Consider the following 25,986-nt stretch of genomic DNA (forward strand, 5'->3'; position numbering starts at 1 on the left):
GACATGCACTAAACTGCAGCACCCTCATCGGGGTCCACTCATTATGATGTTTACAGAACGTAATGAGTGGACCCCGATGAGGTTGGTGCAGTTTGGTGCATGTCTGCATGTGATGCAGTTTTGCTACTGTTGTAACAGAAACATATGTCGGTCTTAGAATGGTCATGTTGTAGCAAATTTTTTCTAATAAAAGTATTGATGTACAATTAATCTCCACTCTCCTATTGTTTTAAATATACACTCTATGCAGTATCTGGATTTATAACTGATTTTTTCCCTTCTACCTTATATATATATATATATATATATATATAAACCAGGTTGAGTCAAAAGTTTTTTCGGATTTTCACTGATGATTTTTGACAACTTGTATCTCCAAGTTATATTATCAATTTGATACAACTTCTTGTTCAATCGTGCTGAATAGTTTTTTCTTTATTTTATAGCTTTGACAATGAGTGGTGAATAAATTGCAATAAGAGCCATTTTATGCTGCCTGTGGAAGAAAGGACTGAGTGCAAGACAGTGGCAAAATAAATTAATGATGGGGAAAGCCCAGGAACTGTCAATAAATGTGTGGCACAAAACTAGTTCAGATGTTTCAAGGAAGGTGACAACAGCCTCGAAGACAAACCAAGGTCAGGGAGACCTTCTGTTGTGGAAGATGAGGCCTTACTTGAAATGGTTGAACAACAGCCAAATACAAGCACTTGTACATTGTTGGCAGAACTTGGTCCTTTACAAAGTACCATCAATTGACACCTCCATAAGCTTGGCCTTGTGAACAGATGCTGTCGAGAAGTTCCTCATGAACTGACCAATGACCAGGCTCAATGATGTGTGAACATTTGCAAACAGCTGCTGGCAAATCCTTGAGATGCCCATTTTTGGTGTTGAATTGTAACTGGGGATGAAAAATGGAACTATTTTTGTAATCCTAATAAGAGAAATCAGTGGCTTTGTTCCAACCAGGTTTTAGAACCTGTTGTCAAACAAGGGTGGTTTGAACAGAAGGTCATGTTGTATGTTTGGTGGAATTTCGAGTGAGTGTTGCACTTTGAGCTTGTCCCAGATGGTCATGCTTTGAACACTAACCTTTATGCTCAACAAGTGCAGTGACTATATGATGCTTTGAAAGCCCGCTACCCGGCATTGGTCAATCGAAGACATGCACTCCTACAGCATGACAATTCCCCAGCACATACTGCCAATGTGATGAAGCGCAAACTTGAGGGTCTGTAAGTGCTGCCTCACCTTGCTTACAGTCAAGAACTTGCACCATCAGATTACCACCTTTTCCAAGCCATGGCTCATTTCCTGCCTAGACAGAGGTTCAACAATGTGGATGAGGTTGAAAACAAATGGTATCAGTGTGGAATTGAGATTCTGGCACAACAATAGCAACAGACAATAGAATATAATGGGATATATTTTGATGAATAAACACTTTTCGTATGTAATTTGTTTGAACTATTAATTAAAGCTTGAAATACGAAAAAACTTTTGACTCAACCTGGTATATATATATATATATAACGGACGTTAAAGGATGATGATGATGATATATATATAATAAGAGAGAGAGAGAGATACATATTGTAGATGTGTATGTACATTTTGCCATTATATTAGGGTAAAAGAACTGAAAAAGTGGTGTTTTTGGTAAAAAAACTGCAAAGTAGACACTTGCATGTCTCTCTCTCTCTCCCTCTCTCACTTTCTCTCTCTCTCTCTCACTCTCAGAAATCCTGTAAACTAGTTGGAACCCTACATTTGTTGTCCACTTATTTCTGCAACAGAAAATATAAAAACAATACTTGATGTCCAATACTTGACCAATTCTCTCATCTCCTCTCTTACTTTTAATTGGTTAAACTTCATAATTAAGTTATTACTAAATTATTCTTTGAAGAAATAATAAAAAGTTGATAATGAACAAATGAAGCTAATCATTTAAAATTAGGTGTGGAATAAATTAGTGAATTAATTGTTAATTATTACTGATGCTAATTGTTAATGGTTTATAACCAGTTGTTGAGTATAAGGAGGTTGGGGTAATGGAATGGGTGGGGGTAGCAGCAGTGGACATTAAGTGGGGGCTTCAGGACAGTGGAGGGGGGCCTTAACATGCTTTGGAATCTCTAGTTTAGAAATAAGATATTTACAGGAGATGAGACCCACAATAAAATTGATGATGATGCTGGTAGTGGTTGTGGTGGTGATGGTTGCTGTCATCCTCATCATCATATCGGGGGGGGGGGAAGACACAAAGCTCTAAAACAAGGAGAGGTCAAGCAGGGTGAAAGGAAATGCTAAATGTGTAGAGGAAGGTGGCAGTGGTATGGTAAAGGTCAATGGATGACCTTTAGTAGAGGGTGTGGTTCTGTTGAAGATGCTTGGCTGGGTAGGTGGGTGGGTGGGAAATATTGGTTACCCCTAGGTTTATTGATCTGTTTCCACCCTCCCCCCTTCCCCAGCTGATTCTGCGTGGAGCAGTCCTGTCTGTGTGTCTGTACTCAATACAGTCATGTTGCCATGTGCACTGTTGTTGCAAGTGTTGTGTTAAATGTTAACGAGCGTTAAGTGCATCTCTTTCCTAAAATGACAACTAATTGATCCATTCCGACCAGCCAGCCTTCCCACAATGCAACTGGAGACAGTTTCTCATTTTTCACAGATTTTCCAATATTATTTCTCTGTTATTAGTTTCATGTGATTTATAGCCAATTCTTCAAGAATGGTAACAATGCACACACAAACACATACATTGGCACATACACACATACATATATACACACACACGTTTGATTATAATGATAATAAAGTTGAATGTTAATCCATTTTCTACTCAGTTTATCCCATTCCAGAATATATGGGTGTTGGGGGCAGTGAATGGAGAAACTTGTCTAAGCCTTAATTCACTTCACAGTTTATTTCACTCAGATCACATCCTCTCTGATCTCTAGTGACTGTTTTATGATTTATGGACAGTGAAAATATATTTGTTGTAGCTGACAAGACACTTTGCAACAGTTAAGGGGAATTAACAAATATTATTGTCAAGAATATAACACATTAATGTCACTCATGTCAACTTTCTTTTAGATGGCTGTGGGCAGTGCCCTGCCTGCATTGTGTAAAATGACAAAAGGAAGAGAGGAAAAAAGATGATTTACCTTTGGCGAGGCACAGTGCCAATATGTGGCACCACTGTAGTATATAGGGAATCCAGAATATTTTTTTCTGAAGATCCATTCTGGTCAATGTAGTAATCTGGAATAGAGAGAAAAATATTTTAATTACAGCTGTCATATAATTTTATTATAAGGATTTGTAAGAATCAAGGCACATCAACTCGTAGGATGTCAGGAATGGCTAGGTAACATAGAGCCCACATTGAAATAAACAACACTGAAAACACATCAAGTGTTGATAGGATACCGTAGATATGCAAGTACCACTAAATACTAGTGGCCTTTAAAATTTACGACAGCTGTTTTGGTAGAATTTTATTTATTTAATGCAGTCATAAAAGATTACATCATAATATATAATCAATCTTTGGGTGGCGAGCTGGCAGAATCGTTAGAGCATTGGAAAATATGTTTTGCGGCATTTAACTCCAGCGTTTTACGTCCTGCTTATGTCAGCTTTTCCTTTTCATTGTTCAGGGATCGATAAAATAGGGTATTAGTTAAGTCATGGAATCGATGGTATCGATTGTTCCCTTCCCCTCAAAATCCCTGGCCATATGACTATGCATGTCAGTGACAAGTTCTCAGTTTCGAGCGATGAAAATTTTGACAACATATTACAGACAATAAATGTTTAAGTGAAGTTAACGGTCTTTGTATGTCTATTTGGTTGAGTGTTTAATGTATGGTACCCTTTTTTATTATATATAACAACCCGCCCGAAAATACCTCTTTCTACGATAGCAAACTTCTATTTTGAAATGAAATTTGGTAAGAAAATGGGAAAAGCAGTAGCGTGTACTTCGGAAAATTATCGTAAAACCGCAACTTTGTAGCTCTCGTAATCTGGCAAGCCCATGATCCGACGAAGAGGGTGACGGGTTTAAATAGATATATCACTACCTCCCCCTGTCTCTTCCGCTTTTTGTAATTTGGCGCCATTTCGTGATTGAATCAGTCCACATCATGATGTAATAGTAGGTCTCAGTTCAAATATCTCTTCCGATGCTCCAAAGTTCTCCGTGTTTTTGTCTTTTAAGTTACCACCATATTCTAGGTAATTCTTTTATGACAATTATTTAACCACTTCATCATACTTAACACAATTTACTTGTCACCTTTGGCTCATTGAATTACGTCCTTCTTTTACAAGTGAAATATCAGTCTTGTTTAAAGTTAAACAATTCTCATAGAAGCAAACACGATATTCACTAATTCACCGTCATACGTCTACTAAAAACTTTAACATACTTCCAAAATTGATCCACGCACCAACATAAAAAAAATTTCAATTTCAACCAAATTTACAAAGTGTTGCATTACAAGAGGGACGATGTTTCAATAATGAAAGTAATGTTAAGGCGGCGAGCTGGCAGAATCGTTAGCACGCCTGGCGAAATGCTTAGCGGTATTTCGTCTGCCGCTACGTTCTGAGTTCAAATTCTGCCGAGGTCGACTTTGCCTTTCATGATTTCGGGGTCGATAAATTAAGTACCAGTTACGTACTGGGGTCGATGTAATCGACTTAATCTCTATGTTTAGCCCCTTGTGGGCAATAAAGAAATAAGAAACGTTAGCACGCCGGGTTAAATGCTTAGCGGTATTTCGTCTGTCTTTATGTTCTGAGTTCAAATTCCGCCAAAGTCGACTTTACCTTCCATCCTTTCGGGGTGGATAAATTAAGTACCAGTTGCGTTCTGGGGTCGATCTAATCGACCGGCTCCCTCCCCCAAAATTTCGAGCCTTGTGCCTAGAGTAGAAAAGAATAATGAAAGTAATGTTTCGCCGGATTAGTCACATCTGTACTATTATAATAAAGAAAGCAGCGATCCTTCGTTTTGAGAAAGCTGCTTAACAATCTATAATGGGCACTGTCATGCTATTAGGTGTCAGAAGTGAAAGTATGTCAACTGTGGTTATTGACTGAATCTTTCCATTCTGAGTTCAAATTCAGCTGTCGCTTACATGGGAGGTATTCTAACCCGTTGCCGCCCAGTTTAACACCAACGGACAATTGAGTGCCTTTAGCAGAACCAATTCCGTTTGTGATTATTCAGATTATGTCCCTCATTTGACGATACCTCTCTCTCCCTTTCTCCCACTCGACTGTTAAGGATTATGAGCATCGCCATTCCTCTTAAGTAAACGATAGAAAAAGAAAAATTAGTTTTCTCGTAATTTCTTGGTCGAGTACCTTATTTAATGGTGTTTAAGATGCACTTAGCAACACATGTGGCGCCACGTAAAAATGCACTCGTTAAACTGTAAAGTGGCTGGTTGTTAGGAAGGGCACCCAACCTGGAACCTGGTGTAGCTCCCTGGCCTTGCCAGCTCCTGTTGAACCAGCCAACCCATACCAGCGTGGAAAATGGATGTTATATGATGCCCACCCCCGCCCCGCAAAAAAAATTACTCCAGGTCTTAGATATAAAGTTGGGCCTCTTAGAAGCTAATTCCTGAATGTACCAAAACCTAATTTTGTTTAATCTGTGCATCTTTTATACCGTCAAATATGGTATGTTTTTCTAAAACATGCTTGGAGTCTTTTATACTTATTAGAGTAATTTTGTTAAAACAATATAGGTACAGGCGTGGTTGTGTTAACAAGCTTGTTTTACAACTGTGTAGTTTGGGGTTCTGTCCCACTTCAAGTGCTGAAGTTGACACAGTCAACTTACCTGCTCTGCCTGAACTTGACAGGCCTTGTGTCAAAAATTGAAACCATCATTATTATTGTTAGTCATTGACTATAAGGTGGCAAACTGGCAGAATCGTTAGCATGCCGGGCAAAATGCTTAGCGATATTTTGTCTGCCGCTACGTTCTGAGTTCAAATTCTGCCAAGGTCAACTTTGCCTTTCATTCTTTCAGGGGTCGATGAAATAAGTACCAGTTACACACTGGGGTCAATATAATTGACTAGCCCCCTTCTCCCAAAATTTTCAAGGCCTTGCACCTAGTGTAAAAATAATTATTGTAGTCATTGAGTGATAGGGCTTTTCCTTGCTCCTTAATTCTTCCCAATTTGATTTTCTGTGTTCCCTCGCATTAAATACATTAACACTTGCATTTAATTATGAAATTGTTTATTTGTTGTTTTTCCAGAGACTTCCAGCATTTTAACACAGTGTTACCATGAACGTGAAAAAAGTTTATCCAGCTTCATATCGGAACCCGAAATGTTCTCGTTGTAAAAATCATGGCTCTGATGCCAAGATGAAGGGCCACAAAGGTTTCTGCCCCTACATCTCATGTGATTGCATAAAATGCATCTTGGTAGAGGAACGGCGCCGAATCAGCAGACAACAGAATCTGCTCCGAAGATATCCTGACATCAACGTCAAGGATATTTTCAAAGGTTGCATAAGATGCGAAAAATTCTGCCAACAGGTGACTGATTATTCTAACTGCGTCACTGCAGGTGAGATTACATTTATTTATTTATTACATAGAGTAACGCCTCAATATACGTGTTAACTTGTTCCTGGAGACTGCTTATAAATCGAAAACTCGTAAAGCAGAGCAGTAATTAACCATAGTAGTCATGTAATTCGTTCCCAGAAAAATATTTTACCTGTAAAGTTTATAGTACTTGGGGATCTTTTCGGTTTGAACGGCAGTTTTTAACATAATTTCTAGGTAACTAAGAAATTTGAAACTTTGTATACTGGTAGAATGTGTTTATAAAACATCTTTTTCTCTTGGCTTTATTGAGAAAATTCTATAGTTTGTAAGATATTTGTTGTTATTTTTCTGCAATTTCTGCTATTTCAACCAATCACCTACATGTATTGAGGTGAAAAACATTCTGTGCCGTATGAATATGTCCCTCATTTAAGAAACAGATTGGGTTTATTTACATTTCTGAAGAAAAAAAGATACCCTTCCCCCTAACCCTGACCCGGATTGACATGCAATAGATCGATACTAGGGTCATAATTATGGGTGACAATTTCATATGACACCGCTAGGAAAAACACAGCCGTTCAAACCGAAAATATCCGTACTTAGAAATAAATAGTAATAAATCAACAGTAGAATGTAAAGAATATTCTATGTAAAGTAAAAATAACGTCAAGGTCCTTTATAATAAAAGATACTAATATTATAATGGTTTTCTGAATCACTTTCACTCACACTAGACTCGTGCACACCATCACTTGTATATGTGGTTGCTGATTCACAAGCACTCATAGACAGACTGTGGATTTCTTTTTGAAAACAAGTTTAGGGTTATTTGCTTAGAAGATGCTTTCTTTCGCTCTCTAATAAATCTCTCGGTAACATACCGAAACATTTGTTGTGCTTCAAAATAAAACTCATAAACTTGGGGTTTTGTAAAACGGGTCCTTGTAATGTGAGGTTATTACTGTATATGCCAGGTATGGCTGTGTGGTTAAGAAGCCGGATTTGAAACCACAGGATTTTGGGTTCACTTCCACCTTGCCCCACAGTGTCTTTTACTAGAATCCTGTGCCTTGTGAGTAAATTTGGTAAACAAGGTGTACATGCATGCATATGTATGTATATATCACTTGATTGACCAGGCTATCAGATGTTGTTACATATCGCTGGTCACAATACACTTTCTGTATTGTTTTAGCCTTCAAATGACACAACCAACATTCCCCACAGATCAAAAGGGGGTCTGGAGCAACGTGAAATGAAGAGTTTTGCTCAAGAACACAAGGCATTGCCCAGTCAGGGAATCAAACCTTCAATCAAGTGATTGTGAGTCTAACAGCCAAACCACTAGGCCACGTATATATGTACATTTGCATACATGTACACGTATATCTGTGTATGTGTGTGTATATATATTGTATATGTGTGTACGTATATGTATATATGGGTATATATTTTAATGTATATGTGTGTATATAAATGTATGTATATATGTCTATATATGTGTGTATATACATGTGTATATCTGTATATGTGTATATATATATGTATGTGTATATGCATATATATGCGTATATATATGTGTATATATGTATGTGTGTATATATGTATATGTGTGTGTATATATGTATATATATGTATGTATATATGTGTGTATATATATATATGTATGTGTGTGTATATATATGTATGTATATGTGTATATGTATGCGCACACACACACACACACATTATGAAAGAGCTACTGATAATTTCAAGCTTGGAAATATATGGCAACTTATACAAATCTTCCAATTTAATGTATCTTAAAGCATGAAATTATTCTTGGCTCTTTTGTAATTACGTATATTAAATGATATTTATCTTGCAGGGTGGAGTACTTTTATTGTTGGCCCTATAAAGAAACTGTAAACTGTGTGTGTATATGAAGGGGTTCTGAAAAGTTTCTGGTTTCGGGTGAAAGAAAATTCAGGAGGATCAGTTAATTACAATTTTATTCAACATATTCTCTTCACAGATTCAGACTCTTATTTGCAACGGTTCTTCAGTTTTTCTAAACCCTGTAAAAGAACTCTGAAGGCCTGGTTTCCAACCATGCCTTTCACGACACCCTTAAAGCCAGAAACTTTTCAGCACCCTTTCATGTGTGTGGGTGTGTGTAGAAATATAACTGCATGTGAACTGTTGGCGATTTTCCCTTATTTTTCCTTCTTTCTCTTTGGGCTTTCCTGTTTCCGACAAAGAACTATGCTCAAAATGTTAACAACTCTCTCCTTTCACCAAGCGTCAAATTAATATATTTCTTGTGCATGTCCTCACATCTACATTTTTCTTTTTTTTCTCTGTATTTTGTTTGTTTATTTGAATTTACACACACACACACAGAGTAAAATCCTTCGCCATATCCTGGTTCACCTATTGCAGTTTATTATTAAAGCTTATGTCGATTCCTCTGTGGTGTTCTTTTGCATTTATAATAAAATAAATATATACAAATTATAAAAACAATAAAAACAAAACATACAGTACTGTTTCTATTTTGCTGATTTTCACCTATCACAGGATGTTTTTGGAATGTAACACCCACAATAGTCGAGGGGTTACTGTAGATATTAAGATTCAAATTTCCAATGGCTGAAGATAAGCATTAAATTTTGAAACTTTAAGTACCAAGGAATTAGAATCAAACTGTTTTGATCCCTCCATGGAACTCCCAATAAATTAATCGAGTGCCCTTCTTTTGTTTGTCCACTCACTCGTATACTACAAACACACACACACACTTGTAGTGCTTGGAAAAAGGTGTGAGGGTTGCCAAGAGGACAGGATTAGGGAGTGGGGGGAGGGTAAGCATAGTGCATGAAGTGGAAAGATGAGGAAGGGAAGTGATGTAGAGATGTAGTTTGATTTGTTGTGGGAAGTTTTCTTGTTAAGTATAGGTGGGACGTTCAGCGCTTCTAGAACTGTTTCACTGACATGGGCGGGTTTTCTCAAGGACTTCATATTGCAAGACATCTTGGTCCATTGTCATTTGTTCCATGAGGCCCAACATCCTGAGATTGGTCCCTACCACTTCATCCCATGTCTTCCTGGTTCTCCCTCTTCCATGGGTACCATCCACTTTCGCTGATCACCACTTCTTTATGCAGCTGTCCTCATTCATACGCATCACATGTCCAAACCAACGTAGTCTTCTCTCTTGCATGCTACATTTGATTCCTCTTCTGCCCAACTTTTCTCTCAATACATTTGCACTTTGTCATACATGTGCACTGATGTTGCACATCCAACAGTGCATACCACCTTCATTTCTCTCCAGTCTGTACATGTCTTCTGCAGTCAGAGCCCATGCCTCACTACCATGGAGTATATCCGTTCATACACAAGCATCATATAGTCTACCTTTCACTCTGAGAGAGTTCTTTCATTGCCAACAGAGGTAATATTTCTCTGAACTTCCTCCACCCAATTCTAGAAACAATACTTTCAGAGCATCCCCCACCATTGCTAATTTGGTCACCTATATAACAGAAACTATCTCCAACCTCAAGAGAGCCTCCTGGGCATTTGAGAGAATCTACGTCTCCTGTGCTCTTAGTGCTTATTCTTCCTGCACATCTGCCACATACAAAGACTACTTTATCTGTTAATCTTGTTATTCCACTGTACCTCTTATGTGTCCATAGTTTACACTGGGTGCAGTGAATGGAATTTCTTTCAACGCCTTTCCTACATACTGAGCAGGGCCATTTACCTGATGGAAAGAGAGTTTTATCTTCTTTCTTACTAACAACTTCGGTCTTTGCTAGGTTAACTTTAAGACCCTTTGATTCCAGGTTTTGTTTCCATACCTGGAATTTCTTCTCCAATTCTGCTAAAGATTCTGCAATAAGAACAAAGTCATCAGCATATAACAGTTCCCACAGGTATCCAGTTTTGAATTCCTCTGTTATGGCCTGGGGGACTATAATGACTAAGAGTGGGCTGAGAACTGAGCCTTAGGGAACCCCTACCTGTATGCTAAATTCATCACTGTATTCATAGCTGACTCTCACCTTACTGACAGCACCACTGTATATGGCTTGTACAGTTCTAAGACCTTTTCCTGTAGCTATCTCACTAGGAAGATAGCATCAGTGGTACTCTTTCCAGGTACAAAACCAAACTGCATCTCACCTAGTTTAATTCTATTCCTAATTCAACTATAACCCTCTCAGTGACTTTCATGGCTTGGTCTAGCAATTTAATGCCTGTGTAGTTCATTTCTGTCTAAGGCATCACCTTTACCCTTGTAGCAGCTAACAATAATACCACTACACCAGTCATTGGGGGTGATGCCTTCCTGAATAATCTGATTAACTTCACGGGTGACTAAGCTATATCCTTCACCACTGGAGATTTTAATCATCTTAGCAGTGATTCCTGATGTCTGACTCCCATATATTGCATTAATATTCTTGCACTTTCTGTTGCATTGTTGCAAAATATGCCGAATATGCTCCTTTGTCACTTCCATTATAGCTTTGGAAAAATAACTGTTTAAATCAAACTGCACTCTTCAAAACTTGCACTAAGAATAAGTAGAAGTTAAAATCACTACCTGCTTTTATAGTAAGTTGAAGCAAGTAGTTTATCCCATCCCTCTTCCGACTTTTAGTTCATGCAATTGAAAGATCCCACATTTATGGGACGACCCAGTGTGTGTGCGTGTGTGTGAGTGATGATTGCCTCATCTTGTCAGATGGTAGCTGCCTCCTATTCAGGCTTACTGTTTTGATGTACTTTCATCCATGCATGGATATGACTTCAAACATCACCATTGAACTTTAAAAAATACAAAATGGATCAAGAAAGAAAATTATTTGACATGCCATTAGATTTAACCCTTTAGCATTTAAACCGGCCATATCCGGCCAAAATTATTCTGCTTGTTTTATGTTCAAACTGGCCAGATCTGGTCTCTTGCACCAACCCTACAATATCATTTAAAAAAATTAACAGCTACCTCATCAAAATCTCATAGCTACAAGATAATGCCTGATTAGTTCAAAACAATGTGGATAAAAAAGGATTAATTTTGGCAGAATAATGCAAACAATAAAGGGTTAAATGACAAAAAAGCTTGTGCAACACTTTTGCCATTCTTTTGGTTGCCAAAGTAGATTCCAGCACCAACCATTGCAAAGTGACTGTTACTATTTTCACTACAAATTTTGTCTCAGAGTATCTTTCTCATTGGCTGCCTTCCTTTGGCTTTGTCAAAAATAGTCGGAGCTTCCTCTATCCCCAGGAAATCTATTTAACCCTGAGATGGGAACCAAATAGGTACCACCCATTCCTGGTCAGAATAGAATGGGAACAATGGTAATTAATGGGACGACTCCTTACTCTCCACAACCCCGGAACTCTCAAACTGGAGCCTCATCACCGACATCACAGGACATTATAAATATGAAGGCACGTGGCTTGGTGGTTAAGCGTGTTGTAGTCACGGTCTTACTATCGTGGTTTCGCTTCCTGGACCGGAAGGTGTGAAGCTTTCATTTCTTTTGTAGGCGCAGTAGTGGCTGTGTGGTAAGTAGTTTGCTTACCAACCAAATGGTTCCGGGTTCAGTCCCACTGTGTGGCAACTTGAGCAAGTGTCTTCTACTGTAGCCTCGGGCCAACCAGTCTTATGAGTGGATTTGGTAGATGGAAACTGAAAGAAGCCCATCACATACACACACACACACACACACTCACACACACACACACTGTGTGTATGTGTTTGTACCCCTAACATCACTTGACAACCGATGTTGGTGTGTTTACATCCCCATAACTTAGCAGTTTGGCAAAAGAGACCAATAGAATAAGTACTAGGTTTACAAAGAATAAGTCCTGGGGTCGGTTTGCTCAACTAAAGGCGGTGCTCCAGCATGGCCGCAGTCAAATGACTGAAGCAAGTAAAAGAATAAAAGAAAATAAAAGTATATACAGTTTTCACATCCATGCAGTAGTTGCAAATAGGTGGCGCTGTCATGCAAGCAGTGTGGTTTCCGATCTTATCTGGAAACGTGTCTAGCTACAGAGGAATAGTACCAGGCTTGGAAGTGGGAGAGGGTTGGTGACAGGAAGTGTGTATGTTTCTTTGTCTTGACATCACAAATTGATAGAATGAGGGTCTTTCTATCCCCTGTTCTATCATCAACTCCCTTGAGTCCCCTCCACTCTCTTCTCTTCATTAATGACTTTCTTCTCTTAATTAATCACAGCCAACAACAACACCTCTCACACAGCTAACACTTCCTTTCATTCTTCCCTAGTTAAACATCATCCATTCATAACTTTGGCACCACCACACACCAAAACCTGCTCTCATTCCATGAGCTGTAACCTCAAAAGGATCCAAATGGGTCCTTGAGAATCTGAACAAACAAAGGATTCTTTTGTCAGGATTCTCAGACGAAAGAATTAAGATTGGATAAAATATTGAGCAGTATTTAATCACTAAGTTCTTTGTTTTGAGTTGAAATCCTGCCATGGCCTGTATGGGTGGTAGACTTCATTCCTTGCTTGGTTTATCGCTGCTGCCATCGCCTTGGTACCTTGGGTGCTCTTTATTGTAAGAATTCACTCTCTTGTAAGTCAGATTTTGGTCAAGTCTTTGGTTTGAGGATATCTTCTTACTCCCTCTCCCACTTTCTACCCCCTTCTCTCCTGTCACTTTCCCTCTCTCTATCCATTCTTCCCCTTTCTCCAGTCTTGGAGGCCCCTACAAAGGGATGTGGGCATTGCTTTCCCTGACTAAAATATGTATATATATACTAGCACTATGACCTGGCAATGCTGGGTCATAGTGCTAGTGCATGCATATACAGCTGTGTGCGTGCACACATACACTCGAGTACTGTCCAAATCTCCGACCAATCACATACAGCTAGCTGGCATTCAATTGGTGTATCAAGTTTCGTTCATTTTGATTGGGTTTTGGATAAAAAATTCACAAAAAAGTAATTTCTATTGATTTTTTTTAATGGTTTTGCGGGGTGACTGGGGAAATGCAAAGATGTGCACGACCACCCTTGGACGGTTTTGAATGACCATAGAAAGTGTGAGCCCTCTAACTGAAAAATTGTGGATTTGTATAAAGGACACGCACAGACAGACATTTTGCCCTTTATATAGAGGTATTAAGAAAAAGAAAAAAATTAACCTGTTTATGAAAGAGTGGTAAAATGGATGTAAAATAAAGGAACCAAGCTCTCTAAAGGTGAGATTAATTTCCAGGGGAAATTATTAGTTATTGATGCCTTTATTCTTCAGGTAGATTTCGTTGTAATTTTTTTTTTATTTTGTTCATCTTACCATTTCAGATTCTTTCATGCCATCACCAAACGCCTACCCCGTTGTCCAACAGATCAACGGGAATCAATCGATGCCAAGCGTTAACCTGCAGATGCCTTCCACCCAGCCACCACCCAGTCATATCTATTCTTCTTCGCCTCAGCCAGACTTTGCCTACTACACCCCAAAGACACCCTTTGCCATTTTCAACTACCCTGCCGCCACTTCCAGCAAGATGTCTGACGTACACAGCAGCAATAGTAACATTAGTAGTAGTAGTAGTAGCAGCAGCAGTAATAGTAGTAGTAGTCCTACCACTACTACTACCACCACCACCGCTACTACTACTTCTGCCAGTAACACTATGTATTATACTCCAGTGCAGGTGGCCACGGATGGCATGGCAAGTTCAGAGTTCAGTCCTTCGTATATTTACCCAGGTAATGGCTGCCAATTGGCACGACCACCTCAAAATCTTGGATTTGGTAATTACAACCGACCTTCGTTATTCTGGAACACTTTTAATTATCCCGTTAATTCCTGGCTGCAGAAGTTCTGTGACAACTCCGTGCCTTCCAATGCGGACAATACCTTGAAATCCTGCAAGTTTGCAGCTGACACGACGAAATAAGAAACATGTTCTAGAGATACGTGTGTGTGTGACGAACTACTGTTTAATTTCTTTCATTTGTCTACCATATCATTCATTACTCTACAGAATGTGTGTGTGTGGGGGGTGCTCTCCTACTTTCTTTGGTATCCCCCACCCTTTCCCCAACTAACATCATTGCTCAAATCCCTCCCACCCCCTTATCTTCCCTCCTCCCTAAATCTACCCTTTGACCTTCCCTGGTGTCGGGTAAAAGTTTTTGGAATCTGAAGAATTCTAACATTTGAACATGGAAAGAAGAACTACTTCAAAAGAAAACATTTTTTTATCATTGACTAGCAGTATCGCCCGGCGTTGCTCGGGTTTGTAAGGGAAATAACTATATAAGCATTTTTAGAGAGTTATAGCCAAAAAATAGCAAAAAAATGCATTAAAAATGGAAAAAAATTAAGGTAAATTTTTTTTTAAATCGTTGACACATCGTAGATATTTTTAGAGAGTTACTTCCCTTATATAATAGCGAAAAAAATGCATTAAAATGGAAAAACATGATGGTAAATTTTTTTTAAATCGTAGATTCATCGTAGACGCGCGCTAATACCCAGAAGGGCCCGATATGACTCACGACTTTAAGATACCCGCTTTTGGTGAAACTGCACCACAAAATGTGGGAGTAGTTAGGAATCTAAATCATAGGAGACAGACACACAACTTCAGTTTTATATATAAAGATATAAGCCACGTAGTTATATACACATACTTTGTTATATACACATTCTTAAAAGAAAATGTTATTTTGAACACAACATTTATAAAGAATAAAATATTTTTTGGTTTTTCTTAACCCTTTCGTTACTATATTTCTGACCAAAATACACCCCTTATGTGTTTCAATTATTTTCTAACGTAATCATAAATTTAGTCTGGTTTCATTAAAGAACAATAACGTTTTTATTTATCAATATATTAACATGAATTTTGGAAGATAATTTAATGAAATGTTCTCAACCAATTCTATACTATAATTTTTGTCACAAAGTGACTCTAATTGCAGGTAGATACAGGTAAATTCAACAATATATAAAATTATTAAAATTTTGTTCAAACATCGCTATAGAAAATGGGTTATTAGCTAATATTCAATTGGGTATACAACAAAATTTTACGATAGAATTTGTTATTCTGGATAACTTTCTGATACCCATAAAATATTTATGGCAAAATAGGCCTTAATTTCATTTAAGGTTGTGGGAAAAACAACAAACTATCCTTTCTTTCGTTTTGTTTACATTTTAACGTAACAGTTCATTTCCGCCGTAATGATTTCAAATGGGCTCATTCGAAAAAGTAAAAAAAAAATAGTCTAAGGCTTTACTCTACTGGGAAAGTCTGTGGCTTGGTCCAGTTTCTTCAGAAAAATCACCGAAAGAAACAGTTTTTAAATTTTCACTCCATTCAGGTGCCAATTCATTTTCTTTATCGTTGTCGGAGCTCTGGGATTCACTGTTTCACTTTAATCATTGCAAACTTGCAAAGAGAAAGTCGTAGAAATGAGAGTGATAGCGTGAGTGAATCAGATCGCTCCCTTTTTGTGTGTGTGTGTGTGTGTGTGTGCGAGTGCTGTAGCCCACACTAAGAAAAGCATTTGACATACACACCACAATGTGAGTTTTCTCTAAATTTTGCTTAATTGGGGTTGAAATTTTAAAAACTGGACCTGACACGACCCGATGCATTCTACTCTTAAAAATGCTAGGTAAATTGTAATTGAAGAAATCCTATATTGTAGATTTCTATAAGATACAAAGGGAGGCAGATAAAATCTGCCTTTTATAATAAGAGATTATCAAGAATTTCAACTTCAAAAATACAAAAATATTTTTAAAAAAATTTTTTCACTTTCAAAATTCTCTCCTCCACAGATAAACTTGTGAATGGTTTCCTCAACTCCATCCAAACTAGCTGTGAATAGGAACCATAATTTTGAGATAACAGTAAGCAGCAGTAGCTGTGTGTAACTGAAGAATTAATTCGTTAACCAAGTTTGGAGTTTAACTTGTCCTGTAGGAACAGATTGTATCTCTCTCTCTCTCTCTAGGCATGACTGTGTGATAAGAATCTTGCTTCCCAACCACATGGTTCCGGGTTCAGTCCCACTGCATGGCACCTTGGGCAAGTGTCTTCTATGGTAAGCCTCAGGCCAGAAAAGTCTCGGGTGGATTTGGTAGATGGAAACTGAAAGAAGCCTGTCATGTGTTTGTGTGTGTCCACCACCACTTGACAACCGGTGTTGGTGTGTTTACGTCCCTGTAAACTGATAGAACAAGTATCAGGCTTTAAAAAGTACTGGGGTCAATGAGTCTGACTAAAATTCCTCAAGATGGTGCCCCAGCATGGCCACAGTTTAATGGCTGAAACAAGTAACAGTATATATTCTTCTCTGACACTGTTAGTTACTATTACGAGGGTTCCAGCCTGCTTATGGAATTAATATGCAAGTGGCTGAGTACTCCACAGACATGTATCCCTAAAGCAGCTCTCAGGAAGAGTTAGTGTAACATACAGGTACATCTCACACTTTTCACTTATGGCCCCTCTTGATTCTCTGGACCTAATCCTGATGTATGTTTTCTACACTGAACATATCTAGGCCCTTACCTATTTATATGGCGTGGCACTCCGTCAGTTACGACAATGAGGGTTCCAGTTGATCCAATCAACGGAACAGCCTGCTCGTGAAATTAACATACAAGTGGCTGAGCACTCCACAGACACCTGTACCCTTAACATAGTACTCGGGGAGATTCAGCATGACACAGAGTGTGACAAGGCTGACCCCTTTGAAATACAGGTAGAACAGAAACAGGAAGAAAGAGTGAGAGAATGTTGTGGTGAAAGAGTACAGCAGGGTTTGCTCGCGTCACCCTCTGCTGGAGCCTCATGGAGCTTTAGGTGTTTTCAAACACAATGCCCAGTCTGCCCCTCTCATAATTCCTTGTATTGTGAGTTACTTGGTGACCCTGTCAGTGGTGGAGCCATGTTAAAAGCATCCAGTCCACATTGTAATGTGGTTGGCATTTGGAAGGGCCATTCTTGCAAGGGTAATAACACCCAGTTTTTCTGCTGTTTCCATGGCAATATAGTGTTCGAAATATGACTTCCTTGTCTGTATAATACACACACAGCACTGCATCAACTAGACTTTTGGATGTTGTTATACACTGCTGATCACAGTGCACTTCCTTGCTTTGTTGTAGCTTAAAAGATTGTCACCCCCACTGGCTAAGCAGCCAGGCCAACATTCTTGCTTAATGGGATGCCAATCCTTTGCAGGGTTACCCATTGACAACAGAGTAGGCTGAAGCTCCATGAAATAAAGCATTTTGTTTAATGAACGCAATGTGGCACTGCTTGTCTTGGAATTGAAACAGCAATCTTGGAATATCATGTGTGCAACACCCTAACCACTAGGTCATGTGTCTTTGTGTGTGTGTATGAGTATATACACAAGAGGAAGAGGACCCCCTTCAGTCGTGAATGAGCATGGGATTGTGCTTAAAAAGACCAGCAGTTGCCCATGCATGCCAGTCACCCTTCTCCATGCCACCCGATGTTATCCAAGGGAAAAGCAAAGGGGCCGATACAGCTTGGCACCAGTGACACCGCAACTCATTTCTACAGACTTAGTGATCTGGAGCAATGTGAAATAAAGTGTCTTGCTCATGAACACTATACAGTTGGCCTGGGAATCGAACTCACTACCTTATGATTGTGATCCTGATGCTCTAACCACTAAGCCATGCACATTCTCGCACACACACACACATCGGGCTTCTTTCAGTATCAACCTACCAAATGTACTCAAGGTTCTGGTCAACTCAGGCATAGTTCCATGCAGTGGGACTGAACTCAGAACCATGTGGTTTGGAAGTAGGTTTCTTAACCATACATCCACATCTGTGCCTATATACATACATTCATAAAAAAAGGAATTCAAAATGTTCCAAACATACAAGTGTGAATGAAAAAGTAATTGAATTTGTTTTACCATAAAGAAATAAGGGACACCATCAAATAGTCTGTACATCAAAATATAGCTGCTACACATCACAGGTTCACATCCCTACTTCTCAACATAGTCACCACCCCTTTTCAATGGCAGTGTTCTATAAATGAAGTCTTGCAGCCCAGCTTTGTAAAAATCTGTTGGTTACTGATTTATCCAATTCCTTACTGAAGTTTTGCTTCATTTATAAGTAAAATGAGTAATAATTATAATAAAACTATTTCTAGTTTTATGATTATAGATTACAGCAGTTTTCACTTCATTTAGTGAGAATTTTAATAATTGTAATAAAACTATTTCTAGTTACCTCTGCCTTAGAGAAGGCGGAGGTATTGTTTTCAGTTGTTAGTTTTTTTGTCTGTCCATGGACAAGATATCTCAAGGACTATTGGATGGATTTGGATGAAACTTTCAAGGATGCTGCGTGACTAGCACAAACTGATTAGATTTTAGGATCAATCTGGTACCTGACAAGGATTCTGGATTATTTTTCTATTCTTCCTTTAATTTAATTTTTGAGTTCGGTCAGGTTCATTTTTAGTATTCTCATTTGTGATTAAATGAGAATACTAAAAATGAACCTGAACCTGAGAGCAGTCGAGTTTATTTCAGATATTCTCATTTTAAAAATCATCTCTGATTGAGAGGACGTTGGTGTTGCCTGGCAGAGGTTTGCACTCTGAGTGCTCCCGTTATATAATTATAATTATAGCAGTTTTCATTTAGTGAAAATTTTAATTAAATAAAACTACTAGTTTTATAGTTATAATTATAGCAGTTTTCATTTAGTGAAAATTTTAATTATTATAAAACTACTAGTTTTATAGTTATAATTATTCTAGTATTGAATACTTCTGTTATTACCAACAGATATAGGGCTATCTGCATTATGTATGATACACAGATATGCATTTTTATCTAATTGTGCTTCTGTTGCACATAAGATGTCTCACAGAGTTTTGGATCATGGCAGAGTTAACTAGAGACTCTTAGGTATGTACACACAACATGAAGAAAAATTACCTAGTGGTGACCCTATGTGTGTGTGTTTGTATGTCTGTTCATCCCCCACCATCACTTGACAACCGATGCTGGTTTGTTTACATCCCCATAACTTAGCAGTTCGGCAAAGAGACCGATGGAATAGATACTAGGCTTACAACGAATAAGTTCTGGGGTCGATTTGTTCGACAAAAGACGATGCTCCAGCATGGCCACGATCAAATGACTGAAATAAAAGAATATATATGTATTTGTTATTTGTGTCTTTGTCTGTCTCTTCCACCCCCATCGCTAGGTTTACAGAGAATAAGTCCTGGGGTCGATTTGTTCGACTAAAGGTGGTGCTCCAGCATGGCCGCAGTCTAATGACTGAAACCAGTAAAGAAATAGTAGAAAGGATTACCATTATTGGTTGAAACCTCAGCACGCCAAACATGATGCTTAGCAGCATAACGTCTATCTTCACGTTCTGAGTTCAAATGCATTTCGGCATTTCGCGGTCGGTGTCCCGGGGTTGATGTTATCGACTAACCCCCTCCCAATGAAAATTGCAGGCTTTGTGCCTATAGTAAAAAGGATTATTGATATGGTGGTGAGCTGTTAGAATCATTAGCACGTCGGACAAATTGCTTAGTGGCGTTTCTGCTCTCTGTTTACCGTATGAGTTCGAATTCCACCGAGATCGACTTATCCTTTCACCCTTTCGGGATGGATAACTTAAATGTCAGTTGAGCACTGGAGGTCGACGAAATTAAATAAATAAAATAATTCAAACTCCGCCAAGGTGAACTTTTCCCTTTCATCTTTTCGGAGTAGGAGGTAGTGGTGGTGGTGGTTAGGGGTGAGGGCGAGGGTGATGAACTCAACTAGCCCCTCCTAGCAAAATTTTGGGCCTTGTGTCTATAGCAGAAAGAAGTGTTGTTGTTATTGTTACTGCTATTATTCAAGCCAACAACCTTTCAGCTTGTAAACTCTCTTTCATTTCAACATTTCGCCCCGCCTTGCCTCGCCCGGCCCTGTCCCACCTCTTACTATGTGTCTCTTTCTTCCTATTCTTCCTTTTGTTGTTGTTGTTTTCCTCCCCCCTCATTCCACCCCTCTCAATAAATGTCTGTGACATGATGTGATTGATATAAGCCAAGTAGCAAAGAGCTAAATTATTTTAGATTTCATGTTTCCTCTGCTGTTAAATACCAAGGACCATATTTAGTGGTCTGTGTTGACATTTCCTACTGAGAGGGGAGGACAAAAACGAAGAAATAAAATAAAATAAGTAAGATAAAATAATAATAAGAAGAAAAAAAATTGGGTGGTACACAGCCAGCCACAGAGAAGTCAAGTTAGCATAAGACATTAACTGTTACAACGAATCAAGAGGAATTATATGTATGGTCTTGCTATATGTCTATCAGTATCAAATATATCTGTGTTGCGTATCATATCGGCTAATGGTTCGATCTTTGAATAGATTGAAGATAATGAGTTCGATTCCGGAACCGGACTGTGTGTTGTCCTCTTGAGCAAGACACTTTATTTCACGTCGCTCCAGTTCAGTCAGCTGTAGAAGTTAGTTGCGATTGCACAGGTGCCGAGCTGTATTGGCCCTTGCCTTTCCCTTGGATAACACTGGTGGCGTGGAGAGGGGAGGCTGGTATGCATGGGCAACTGCTGGTCTTCCTTAACCCTGCCTAGGCTTGTGCCTCGGAGGTGCAATGCCATGGTCATTCATGACCGAAGCGGATGTTTACTCTTTCTCTCTCTCTCTCTCTCTCTCTCTCTCTCTATATATATATATATATATATATATATATATATCCACATATATATACACATATATATATATACACATATATATACACATATATATATATATATGCATATATATATATACATATATATATACACATATATTTGCTTCTCAACAACATGGTTCCTGGTTCAGACTCACTACGTGGCACTTTGCGCAAGCGCCTTCTACCATGGCCCTCCCCCCCAGTTGACCAATGCTTTGTGAGTAGATTTAGTTGGTGGAAACTGAAAGTGTGTGTGTGTACAATCTTACAGGGTGCGGTGAATAAATTGTCTAAATTATGTGAAAATGAAAATAGTACCGATATCTCATTTTAACAGATATATTCACCAAAATTGCATAAAGAATATTTTGAAATATTAAAGAATAAACTTGTTCGATAAAATCTCCATTGGTTTCAACCACGGCCTCCAGACGACTCCAGAATCTCCTGCAACTCTTCTGGACAGTCTCCTTGTTTAAGCTGGCGAATGCTGCCATAATCCTTGCCTTTAGTTCATCTTTGCTGTTACAAGGTATTTTGTTGGTCTCTCGCTCAACAGCGCCCCACACATAATAATCAAGGGGTTGCAGTCTGGGGAGTTAGGTGGCCAGATGTTAGACGTGACGTGGTCGCAGAAATTGTCTAAGAGCCATGACTGGGTTCTTCTACTTGTGTGGCATGGTGCAGTGTCCTGTTGCTAGACATAGGGTCTTCCAGCAGCCACCCTCTTCATCCAGGGTAGCACTACTTCCACCAGGCACTTAATGTAAACCTCCGTGTTGAGTGTGAGGTCGTGTGGAAAGATAGTGATCACTCCAAACACCACGATGTTAACTGGATGTTTGATTTTTTACTCACTCTCGGTACTTGTCCTGAGACTGACACCCAAACATTCTGAAATGTATTGGGGCTTCCAGCGCGAATGCCAAGCAGTATAGCATGTCGTTTCGAAATTTCCCGCAGAATAAATTGCGTCACGGTGCTCAACCGACCCTACTAAACTGTGTAGTTGACAAAATCAAAATCCAACAATGCGCAAAATTAAAAATATAAGAAAAGATATTTTACCCATCACACCCTGTGTATGCATTTATGCAGACAGACAGTCACACACACACACATACACAAAGATACAAGCTAATAATAGTTTCTTGCCTTGGAGACACGAGTCTTGGTAAGTCTTTATAATACGCCTTGTGCCTGCATGCAGCTTTAAGGCGCTGCTAAGAGATACAAGGCGTGTTATAAAGACTTGCTCAGACCTGTGTCTCCAGAGCAAGAAACTATTACTAGCTCGTACCTTTATACTGTGTGCGTTAAATAATATTTATATCTCTGGATGGAATATTTTATTTTGTTGATGTTTACCATAGTGGTACAGTTAAATACATATATATATATATATATATATATATATATATATATATATATATATATATATATATATATATATATATATACATAACGTATATGATTTAAGTTATAAAACAAAGTTCAACAAATTCAGTCGTATTTTTCGGAAATGGAGTAGATTAGATGTTAATATGCATTGAAATTGTAATAATAATAATTATTATCTATATATATATATATGTTCCTAATAAGCACTTACAAAACCATGAATTTACTTCAGAGGGTAATCGATTCACCTGTGGAAAATGCTTTTTTTTAATCAATTCTTCTAGGGGAGATAATTCTCTAATATTTTTTTAAACATTCAAACTACAAAAAGGGGGGGGGGATACCCGAGCTTTTGAAATGATCAATAAAAAGTATTACGTTTAGTTCTAAAACCCATTGTTTTTAATTGTTTCCCCATATTAAACAGTTGAACAAACAGAGAAATACAAGTGTACAGTTTCATAAGAAAATATACACAGAATAGGAATAAAACAGTTATAATACATCTATGTAGAAATTATGTATGCTCGTATTCGAAATGAATGCTAAAGGAAAGTTCATTGAACATTATGGGATCTTTTCGGTTTGAATGGCCGTTTTTTCTAGCGGTGTCATATGAAATTATGACCCTAGTATCGATCTATTGCATTTCAATCTGTTTTAGGGTTAGGGTTTGGGGTGGGGGAAGGGTATCTTTTTTTCTTCAGAAATGTAAATAAACCCAATCTGTTTCTTAAACGAGGGACATATTCATACGGCACAGAATGTTTTTACCTCAATAGACGTCATTGTTTGGTTGAAATTGCAGAAATTGAAGAAAAAACAACAACAAATATCTTAGAAACTATAGAATTATCTCAATAAAGCCAAGAGAAAAAGATGTTTTATAAACACATTCTACCAGTATACAAAGTTTAAAAGTGTTTAGTTACGTGGAAATTATTTTAAAAAACTGCCGGTCAAACCGAAAAGATCCCATTATCGAGTGCGACCAGTTGACGCACTTAGTGTTGAATTTGTGCTTTTTCCTTTTTTCATTCTCTTTTTTTTTCCATTTTTTTCTCTTCTGGTTTTGAATTTAAATTTTTGATGTGGTTTTGTATTATATATATGTATCCTATACATACGTGTTATATTCCAGTAAGAGATTTGATGCACGTTTTACATTTTTAAGATGCAATGTATATCACAAATGTCTTTCACTCATTCACATGCGTATGTATATATGTACGTGTATATGTTTTAGAAATGCGTGTATAAATATATGTGTATGCGCATGTGTGCGTATGTATGTTTGTATAGATGTGCATGCATGTATAAATATATGTGTATGCGCATGTGTGCGTATGTATGTATGTATAGATGTGCATGCATGTATATACATATATATGCTTGTGTGTGAATATAGACAAGAAAGGGATAACTTGTACTTGACCCTCTCTTATGCCTAAGTTGGCTACATCTTTCCCCCTTGTCGGGTTACTAAATCAAATAACAGAGAAAGCACTAAGTCCCTTAAAGTCGATAAAATATCATTGAAGGCCTTGCCGCTTATGAAGTAATTAAACAAAAAAATAAATAAATAATGCGGAAGGGATTAAGTTAGATATACGTGTTAGAGTTATCTGCCGCTGTTAAAAATGTTAAAAAGGAAAAGTGAACAGATTTACAATGCTTCTCGTCTTAAACAGCCAAAGATGAGATATTTACCTGCCATAAATCAGAATATTAGAAAGCTTAAGTGAAGGTGCGTCACCTAGTGGTTTGAGAGGCTGTTCAGGTTCCGGACAAGATGTTGTGTTGGGATCTTGAGCAATGCACTTTATTTTTATATTGTCCCAGTTTACTCAAATGCAAGTGAGTACCAATCGAGTACTGGCTCAGCCCTCTATGCCTCCAGGTGTTAGCTATATCTTGGATTTTCACCTGGGTCAATTGTGAGGAAACTGAGTGAGTGACTATTTATAACAATTAGCCAAAGCATGCTACTTGCTCACAATTAACGGTTGGCTATAATTTAACCCTTTAACATTGAAATTATTCTGTCAAATTATTCATTCACATAGTCTTGAATTGATCATGCATTTTCTCGTAGCTTCCAGATTTCGATGATGTGACTTTATTTTCAGAATCGTATTGTATAGGTTTGGTGTGAGAGGCCGAATCTGGGCAGTTTGAACGTAAAACAAGTTGAATAATTTTTGTGCCGGATATGATAACTGGTTTAAAGAATCAGATGATAGCCCTTCTCTTTCTTTCGTTTATCGACACTCAATGTTATAATATTGTAATAGGGCTTCACACGATACGTTATTAAGGCGAGAGAGAGCCTATGGTTATTAGCTTATTGTCTAAAGGCGGCGAGCTGGCAGAATCGCACCAAGCAAAACACTTTGCGGCCTTTTGCAAAGGAATCCACTCCGCTACAAGCATTCAAGATATATCTCCAGTTCGAAGATATCTTCCTCACTCTTTCTCATCAGTCTCAAAGGAGCTGTAAAGGTCCATGGTCATTGCCTTTCCCTTCTGTTTCTCACTCCGAAGATCACCTGACTAATTGAGCTAAATTTGCTGGCCAATCCTTTGCTTTTCGTCCTTGACCTTTGCTTCTTGATGCAGGTTGGTTTCGTGCGGCATTGCCTTAAGACTACCGGATCACTCATTCCAATTGTCGCTCGTTCTCTTGTCACCAATTCTGTTACTCTTCCTATGGCTTTGCACTAACCACAGCACTCAGTCGTTTCTTCATGGGCGGTCAACCCACCGAAACTCTTTTCTTGCTCATGTTTTTCGTGCAGCCATCATCAACTGGCCATAGTTCAAGAAGGACATTAGCCTCATTACTCTCACCAATCGCTGCTGATCTTCGAAGGCTATGAGCACAGTTGTCTTTTGTTTTTTTTCGTCAAAGTGTTGTAAGTACAGGTGTGGCTGTGTGGTTAAGGTTTCTTTTCAAACACGTAGTCCTATTGTGTAGCATCCTGGGCAAGCGTCTTCTACTATAGCCCCATGCCGCCTGAAGCGTTGTGAGTAGATTTGGGTATGTCTTGATGTTTGTGTCTGTCTCCCATCGTCTCCTGACAACCAGTTTTGGTTTGTTCACACGTAATTGAAGCACTTCGGTAACAAGGACCAATAAAATAAGTAACAAACTTCTACAAAATAGCTACTGGGGTTGATTTGTTCGACC

The 25,986-nt window shown here is 38.4% G+C and overlaps 2 protein-coding genes across 2 annotated transcripts in view; one reads left to right on the plus strand and one right to left on the minus strand.

Moving 5' to 3' along the window:
* The window catches only part of LOC115221640 (fibroblast growth factor receptor-like 1), an 85,557-nt gene extending 81,421 nt beyond the window's left edge, over positions 1-4,136 (minus strand). Inside the window, exons 1-2 of the mRNA XM_036510986.1 lie at positions 4,098-4,136; positions 3,177-3,273 (exon numbers count right to left, since the gene is read on the minus strand). Of these exons, the coding sequence (XP_036366879.1) occupies positions 3,177-3,273; positions 4,098-4,136 (136 nt within the window). The remainder of the gene's footprint in view (positions 1-3,176; positions 3,274-4,097) is intronic.
* LOC118766895 (doublesex- and mab-3-related transcription factor 1-like) overlaps positions 1-25,986 on the plus strand; it is a 43,235-nt gene that overhangs the window by 7,432 nt on the left and 9,817 nt on the right. The window contains exons 2-4 of the mRNA XM_036510753.1: positions 6,299-6,614; positions 13,954-14,778; positions 20,566-20,568. Of these exons, the coding sequence (XP_036366646.1) occupies positions 6,329-6,614; positions 13,954-14,555 (888 nt within the window). The 5' untranslated portion in view covers positions 6,299-6,328 and the 3' untranslated portion in view covers positions 14,556-14,778; positions 20,566-20,568. The remainder of the gene's footprint in view (positions 1-6,298; positions 6,615-13,953; positions 14,779-20,565; positions 20,569-25,986) is intronic.

Source organism: Octopus sinensis, linkage group LG18, assembly GCF_006345805.1.
Source record: "Octopus sinensis linkage group LG18, ASM634580v1, whole genome shotgun sequence".
Lineage (NCBI taxonomy): Eukaryota > Metazoa > Mollusca > Cephalopoda > Octopoda > Octopodidae > Octopus > Octopus sinensis.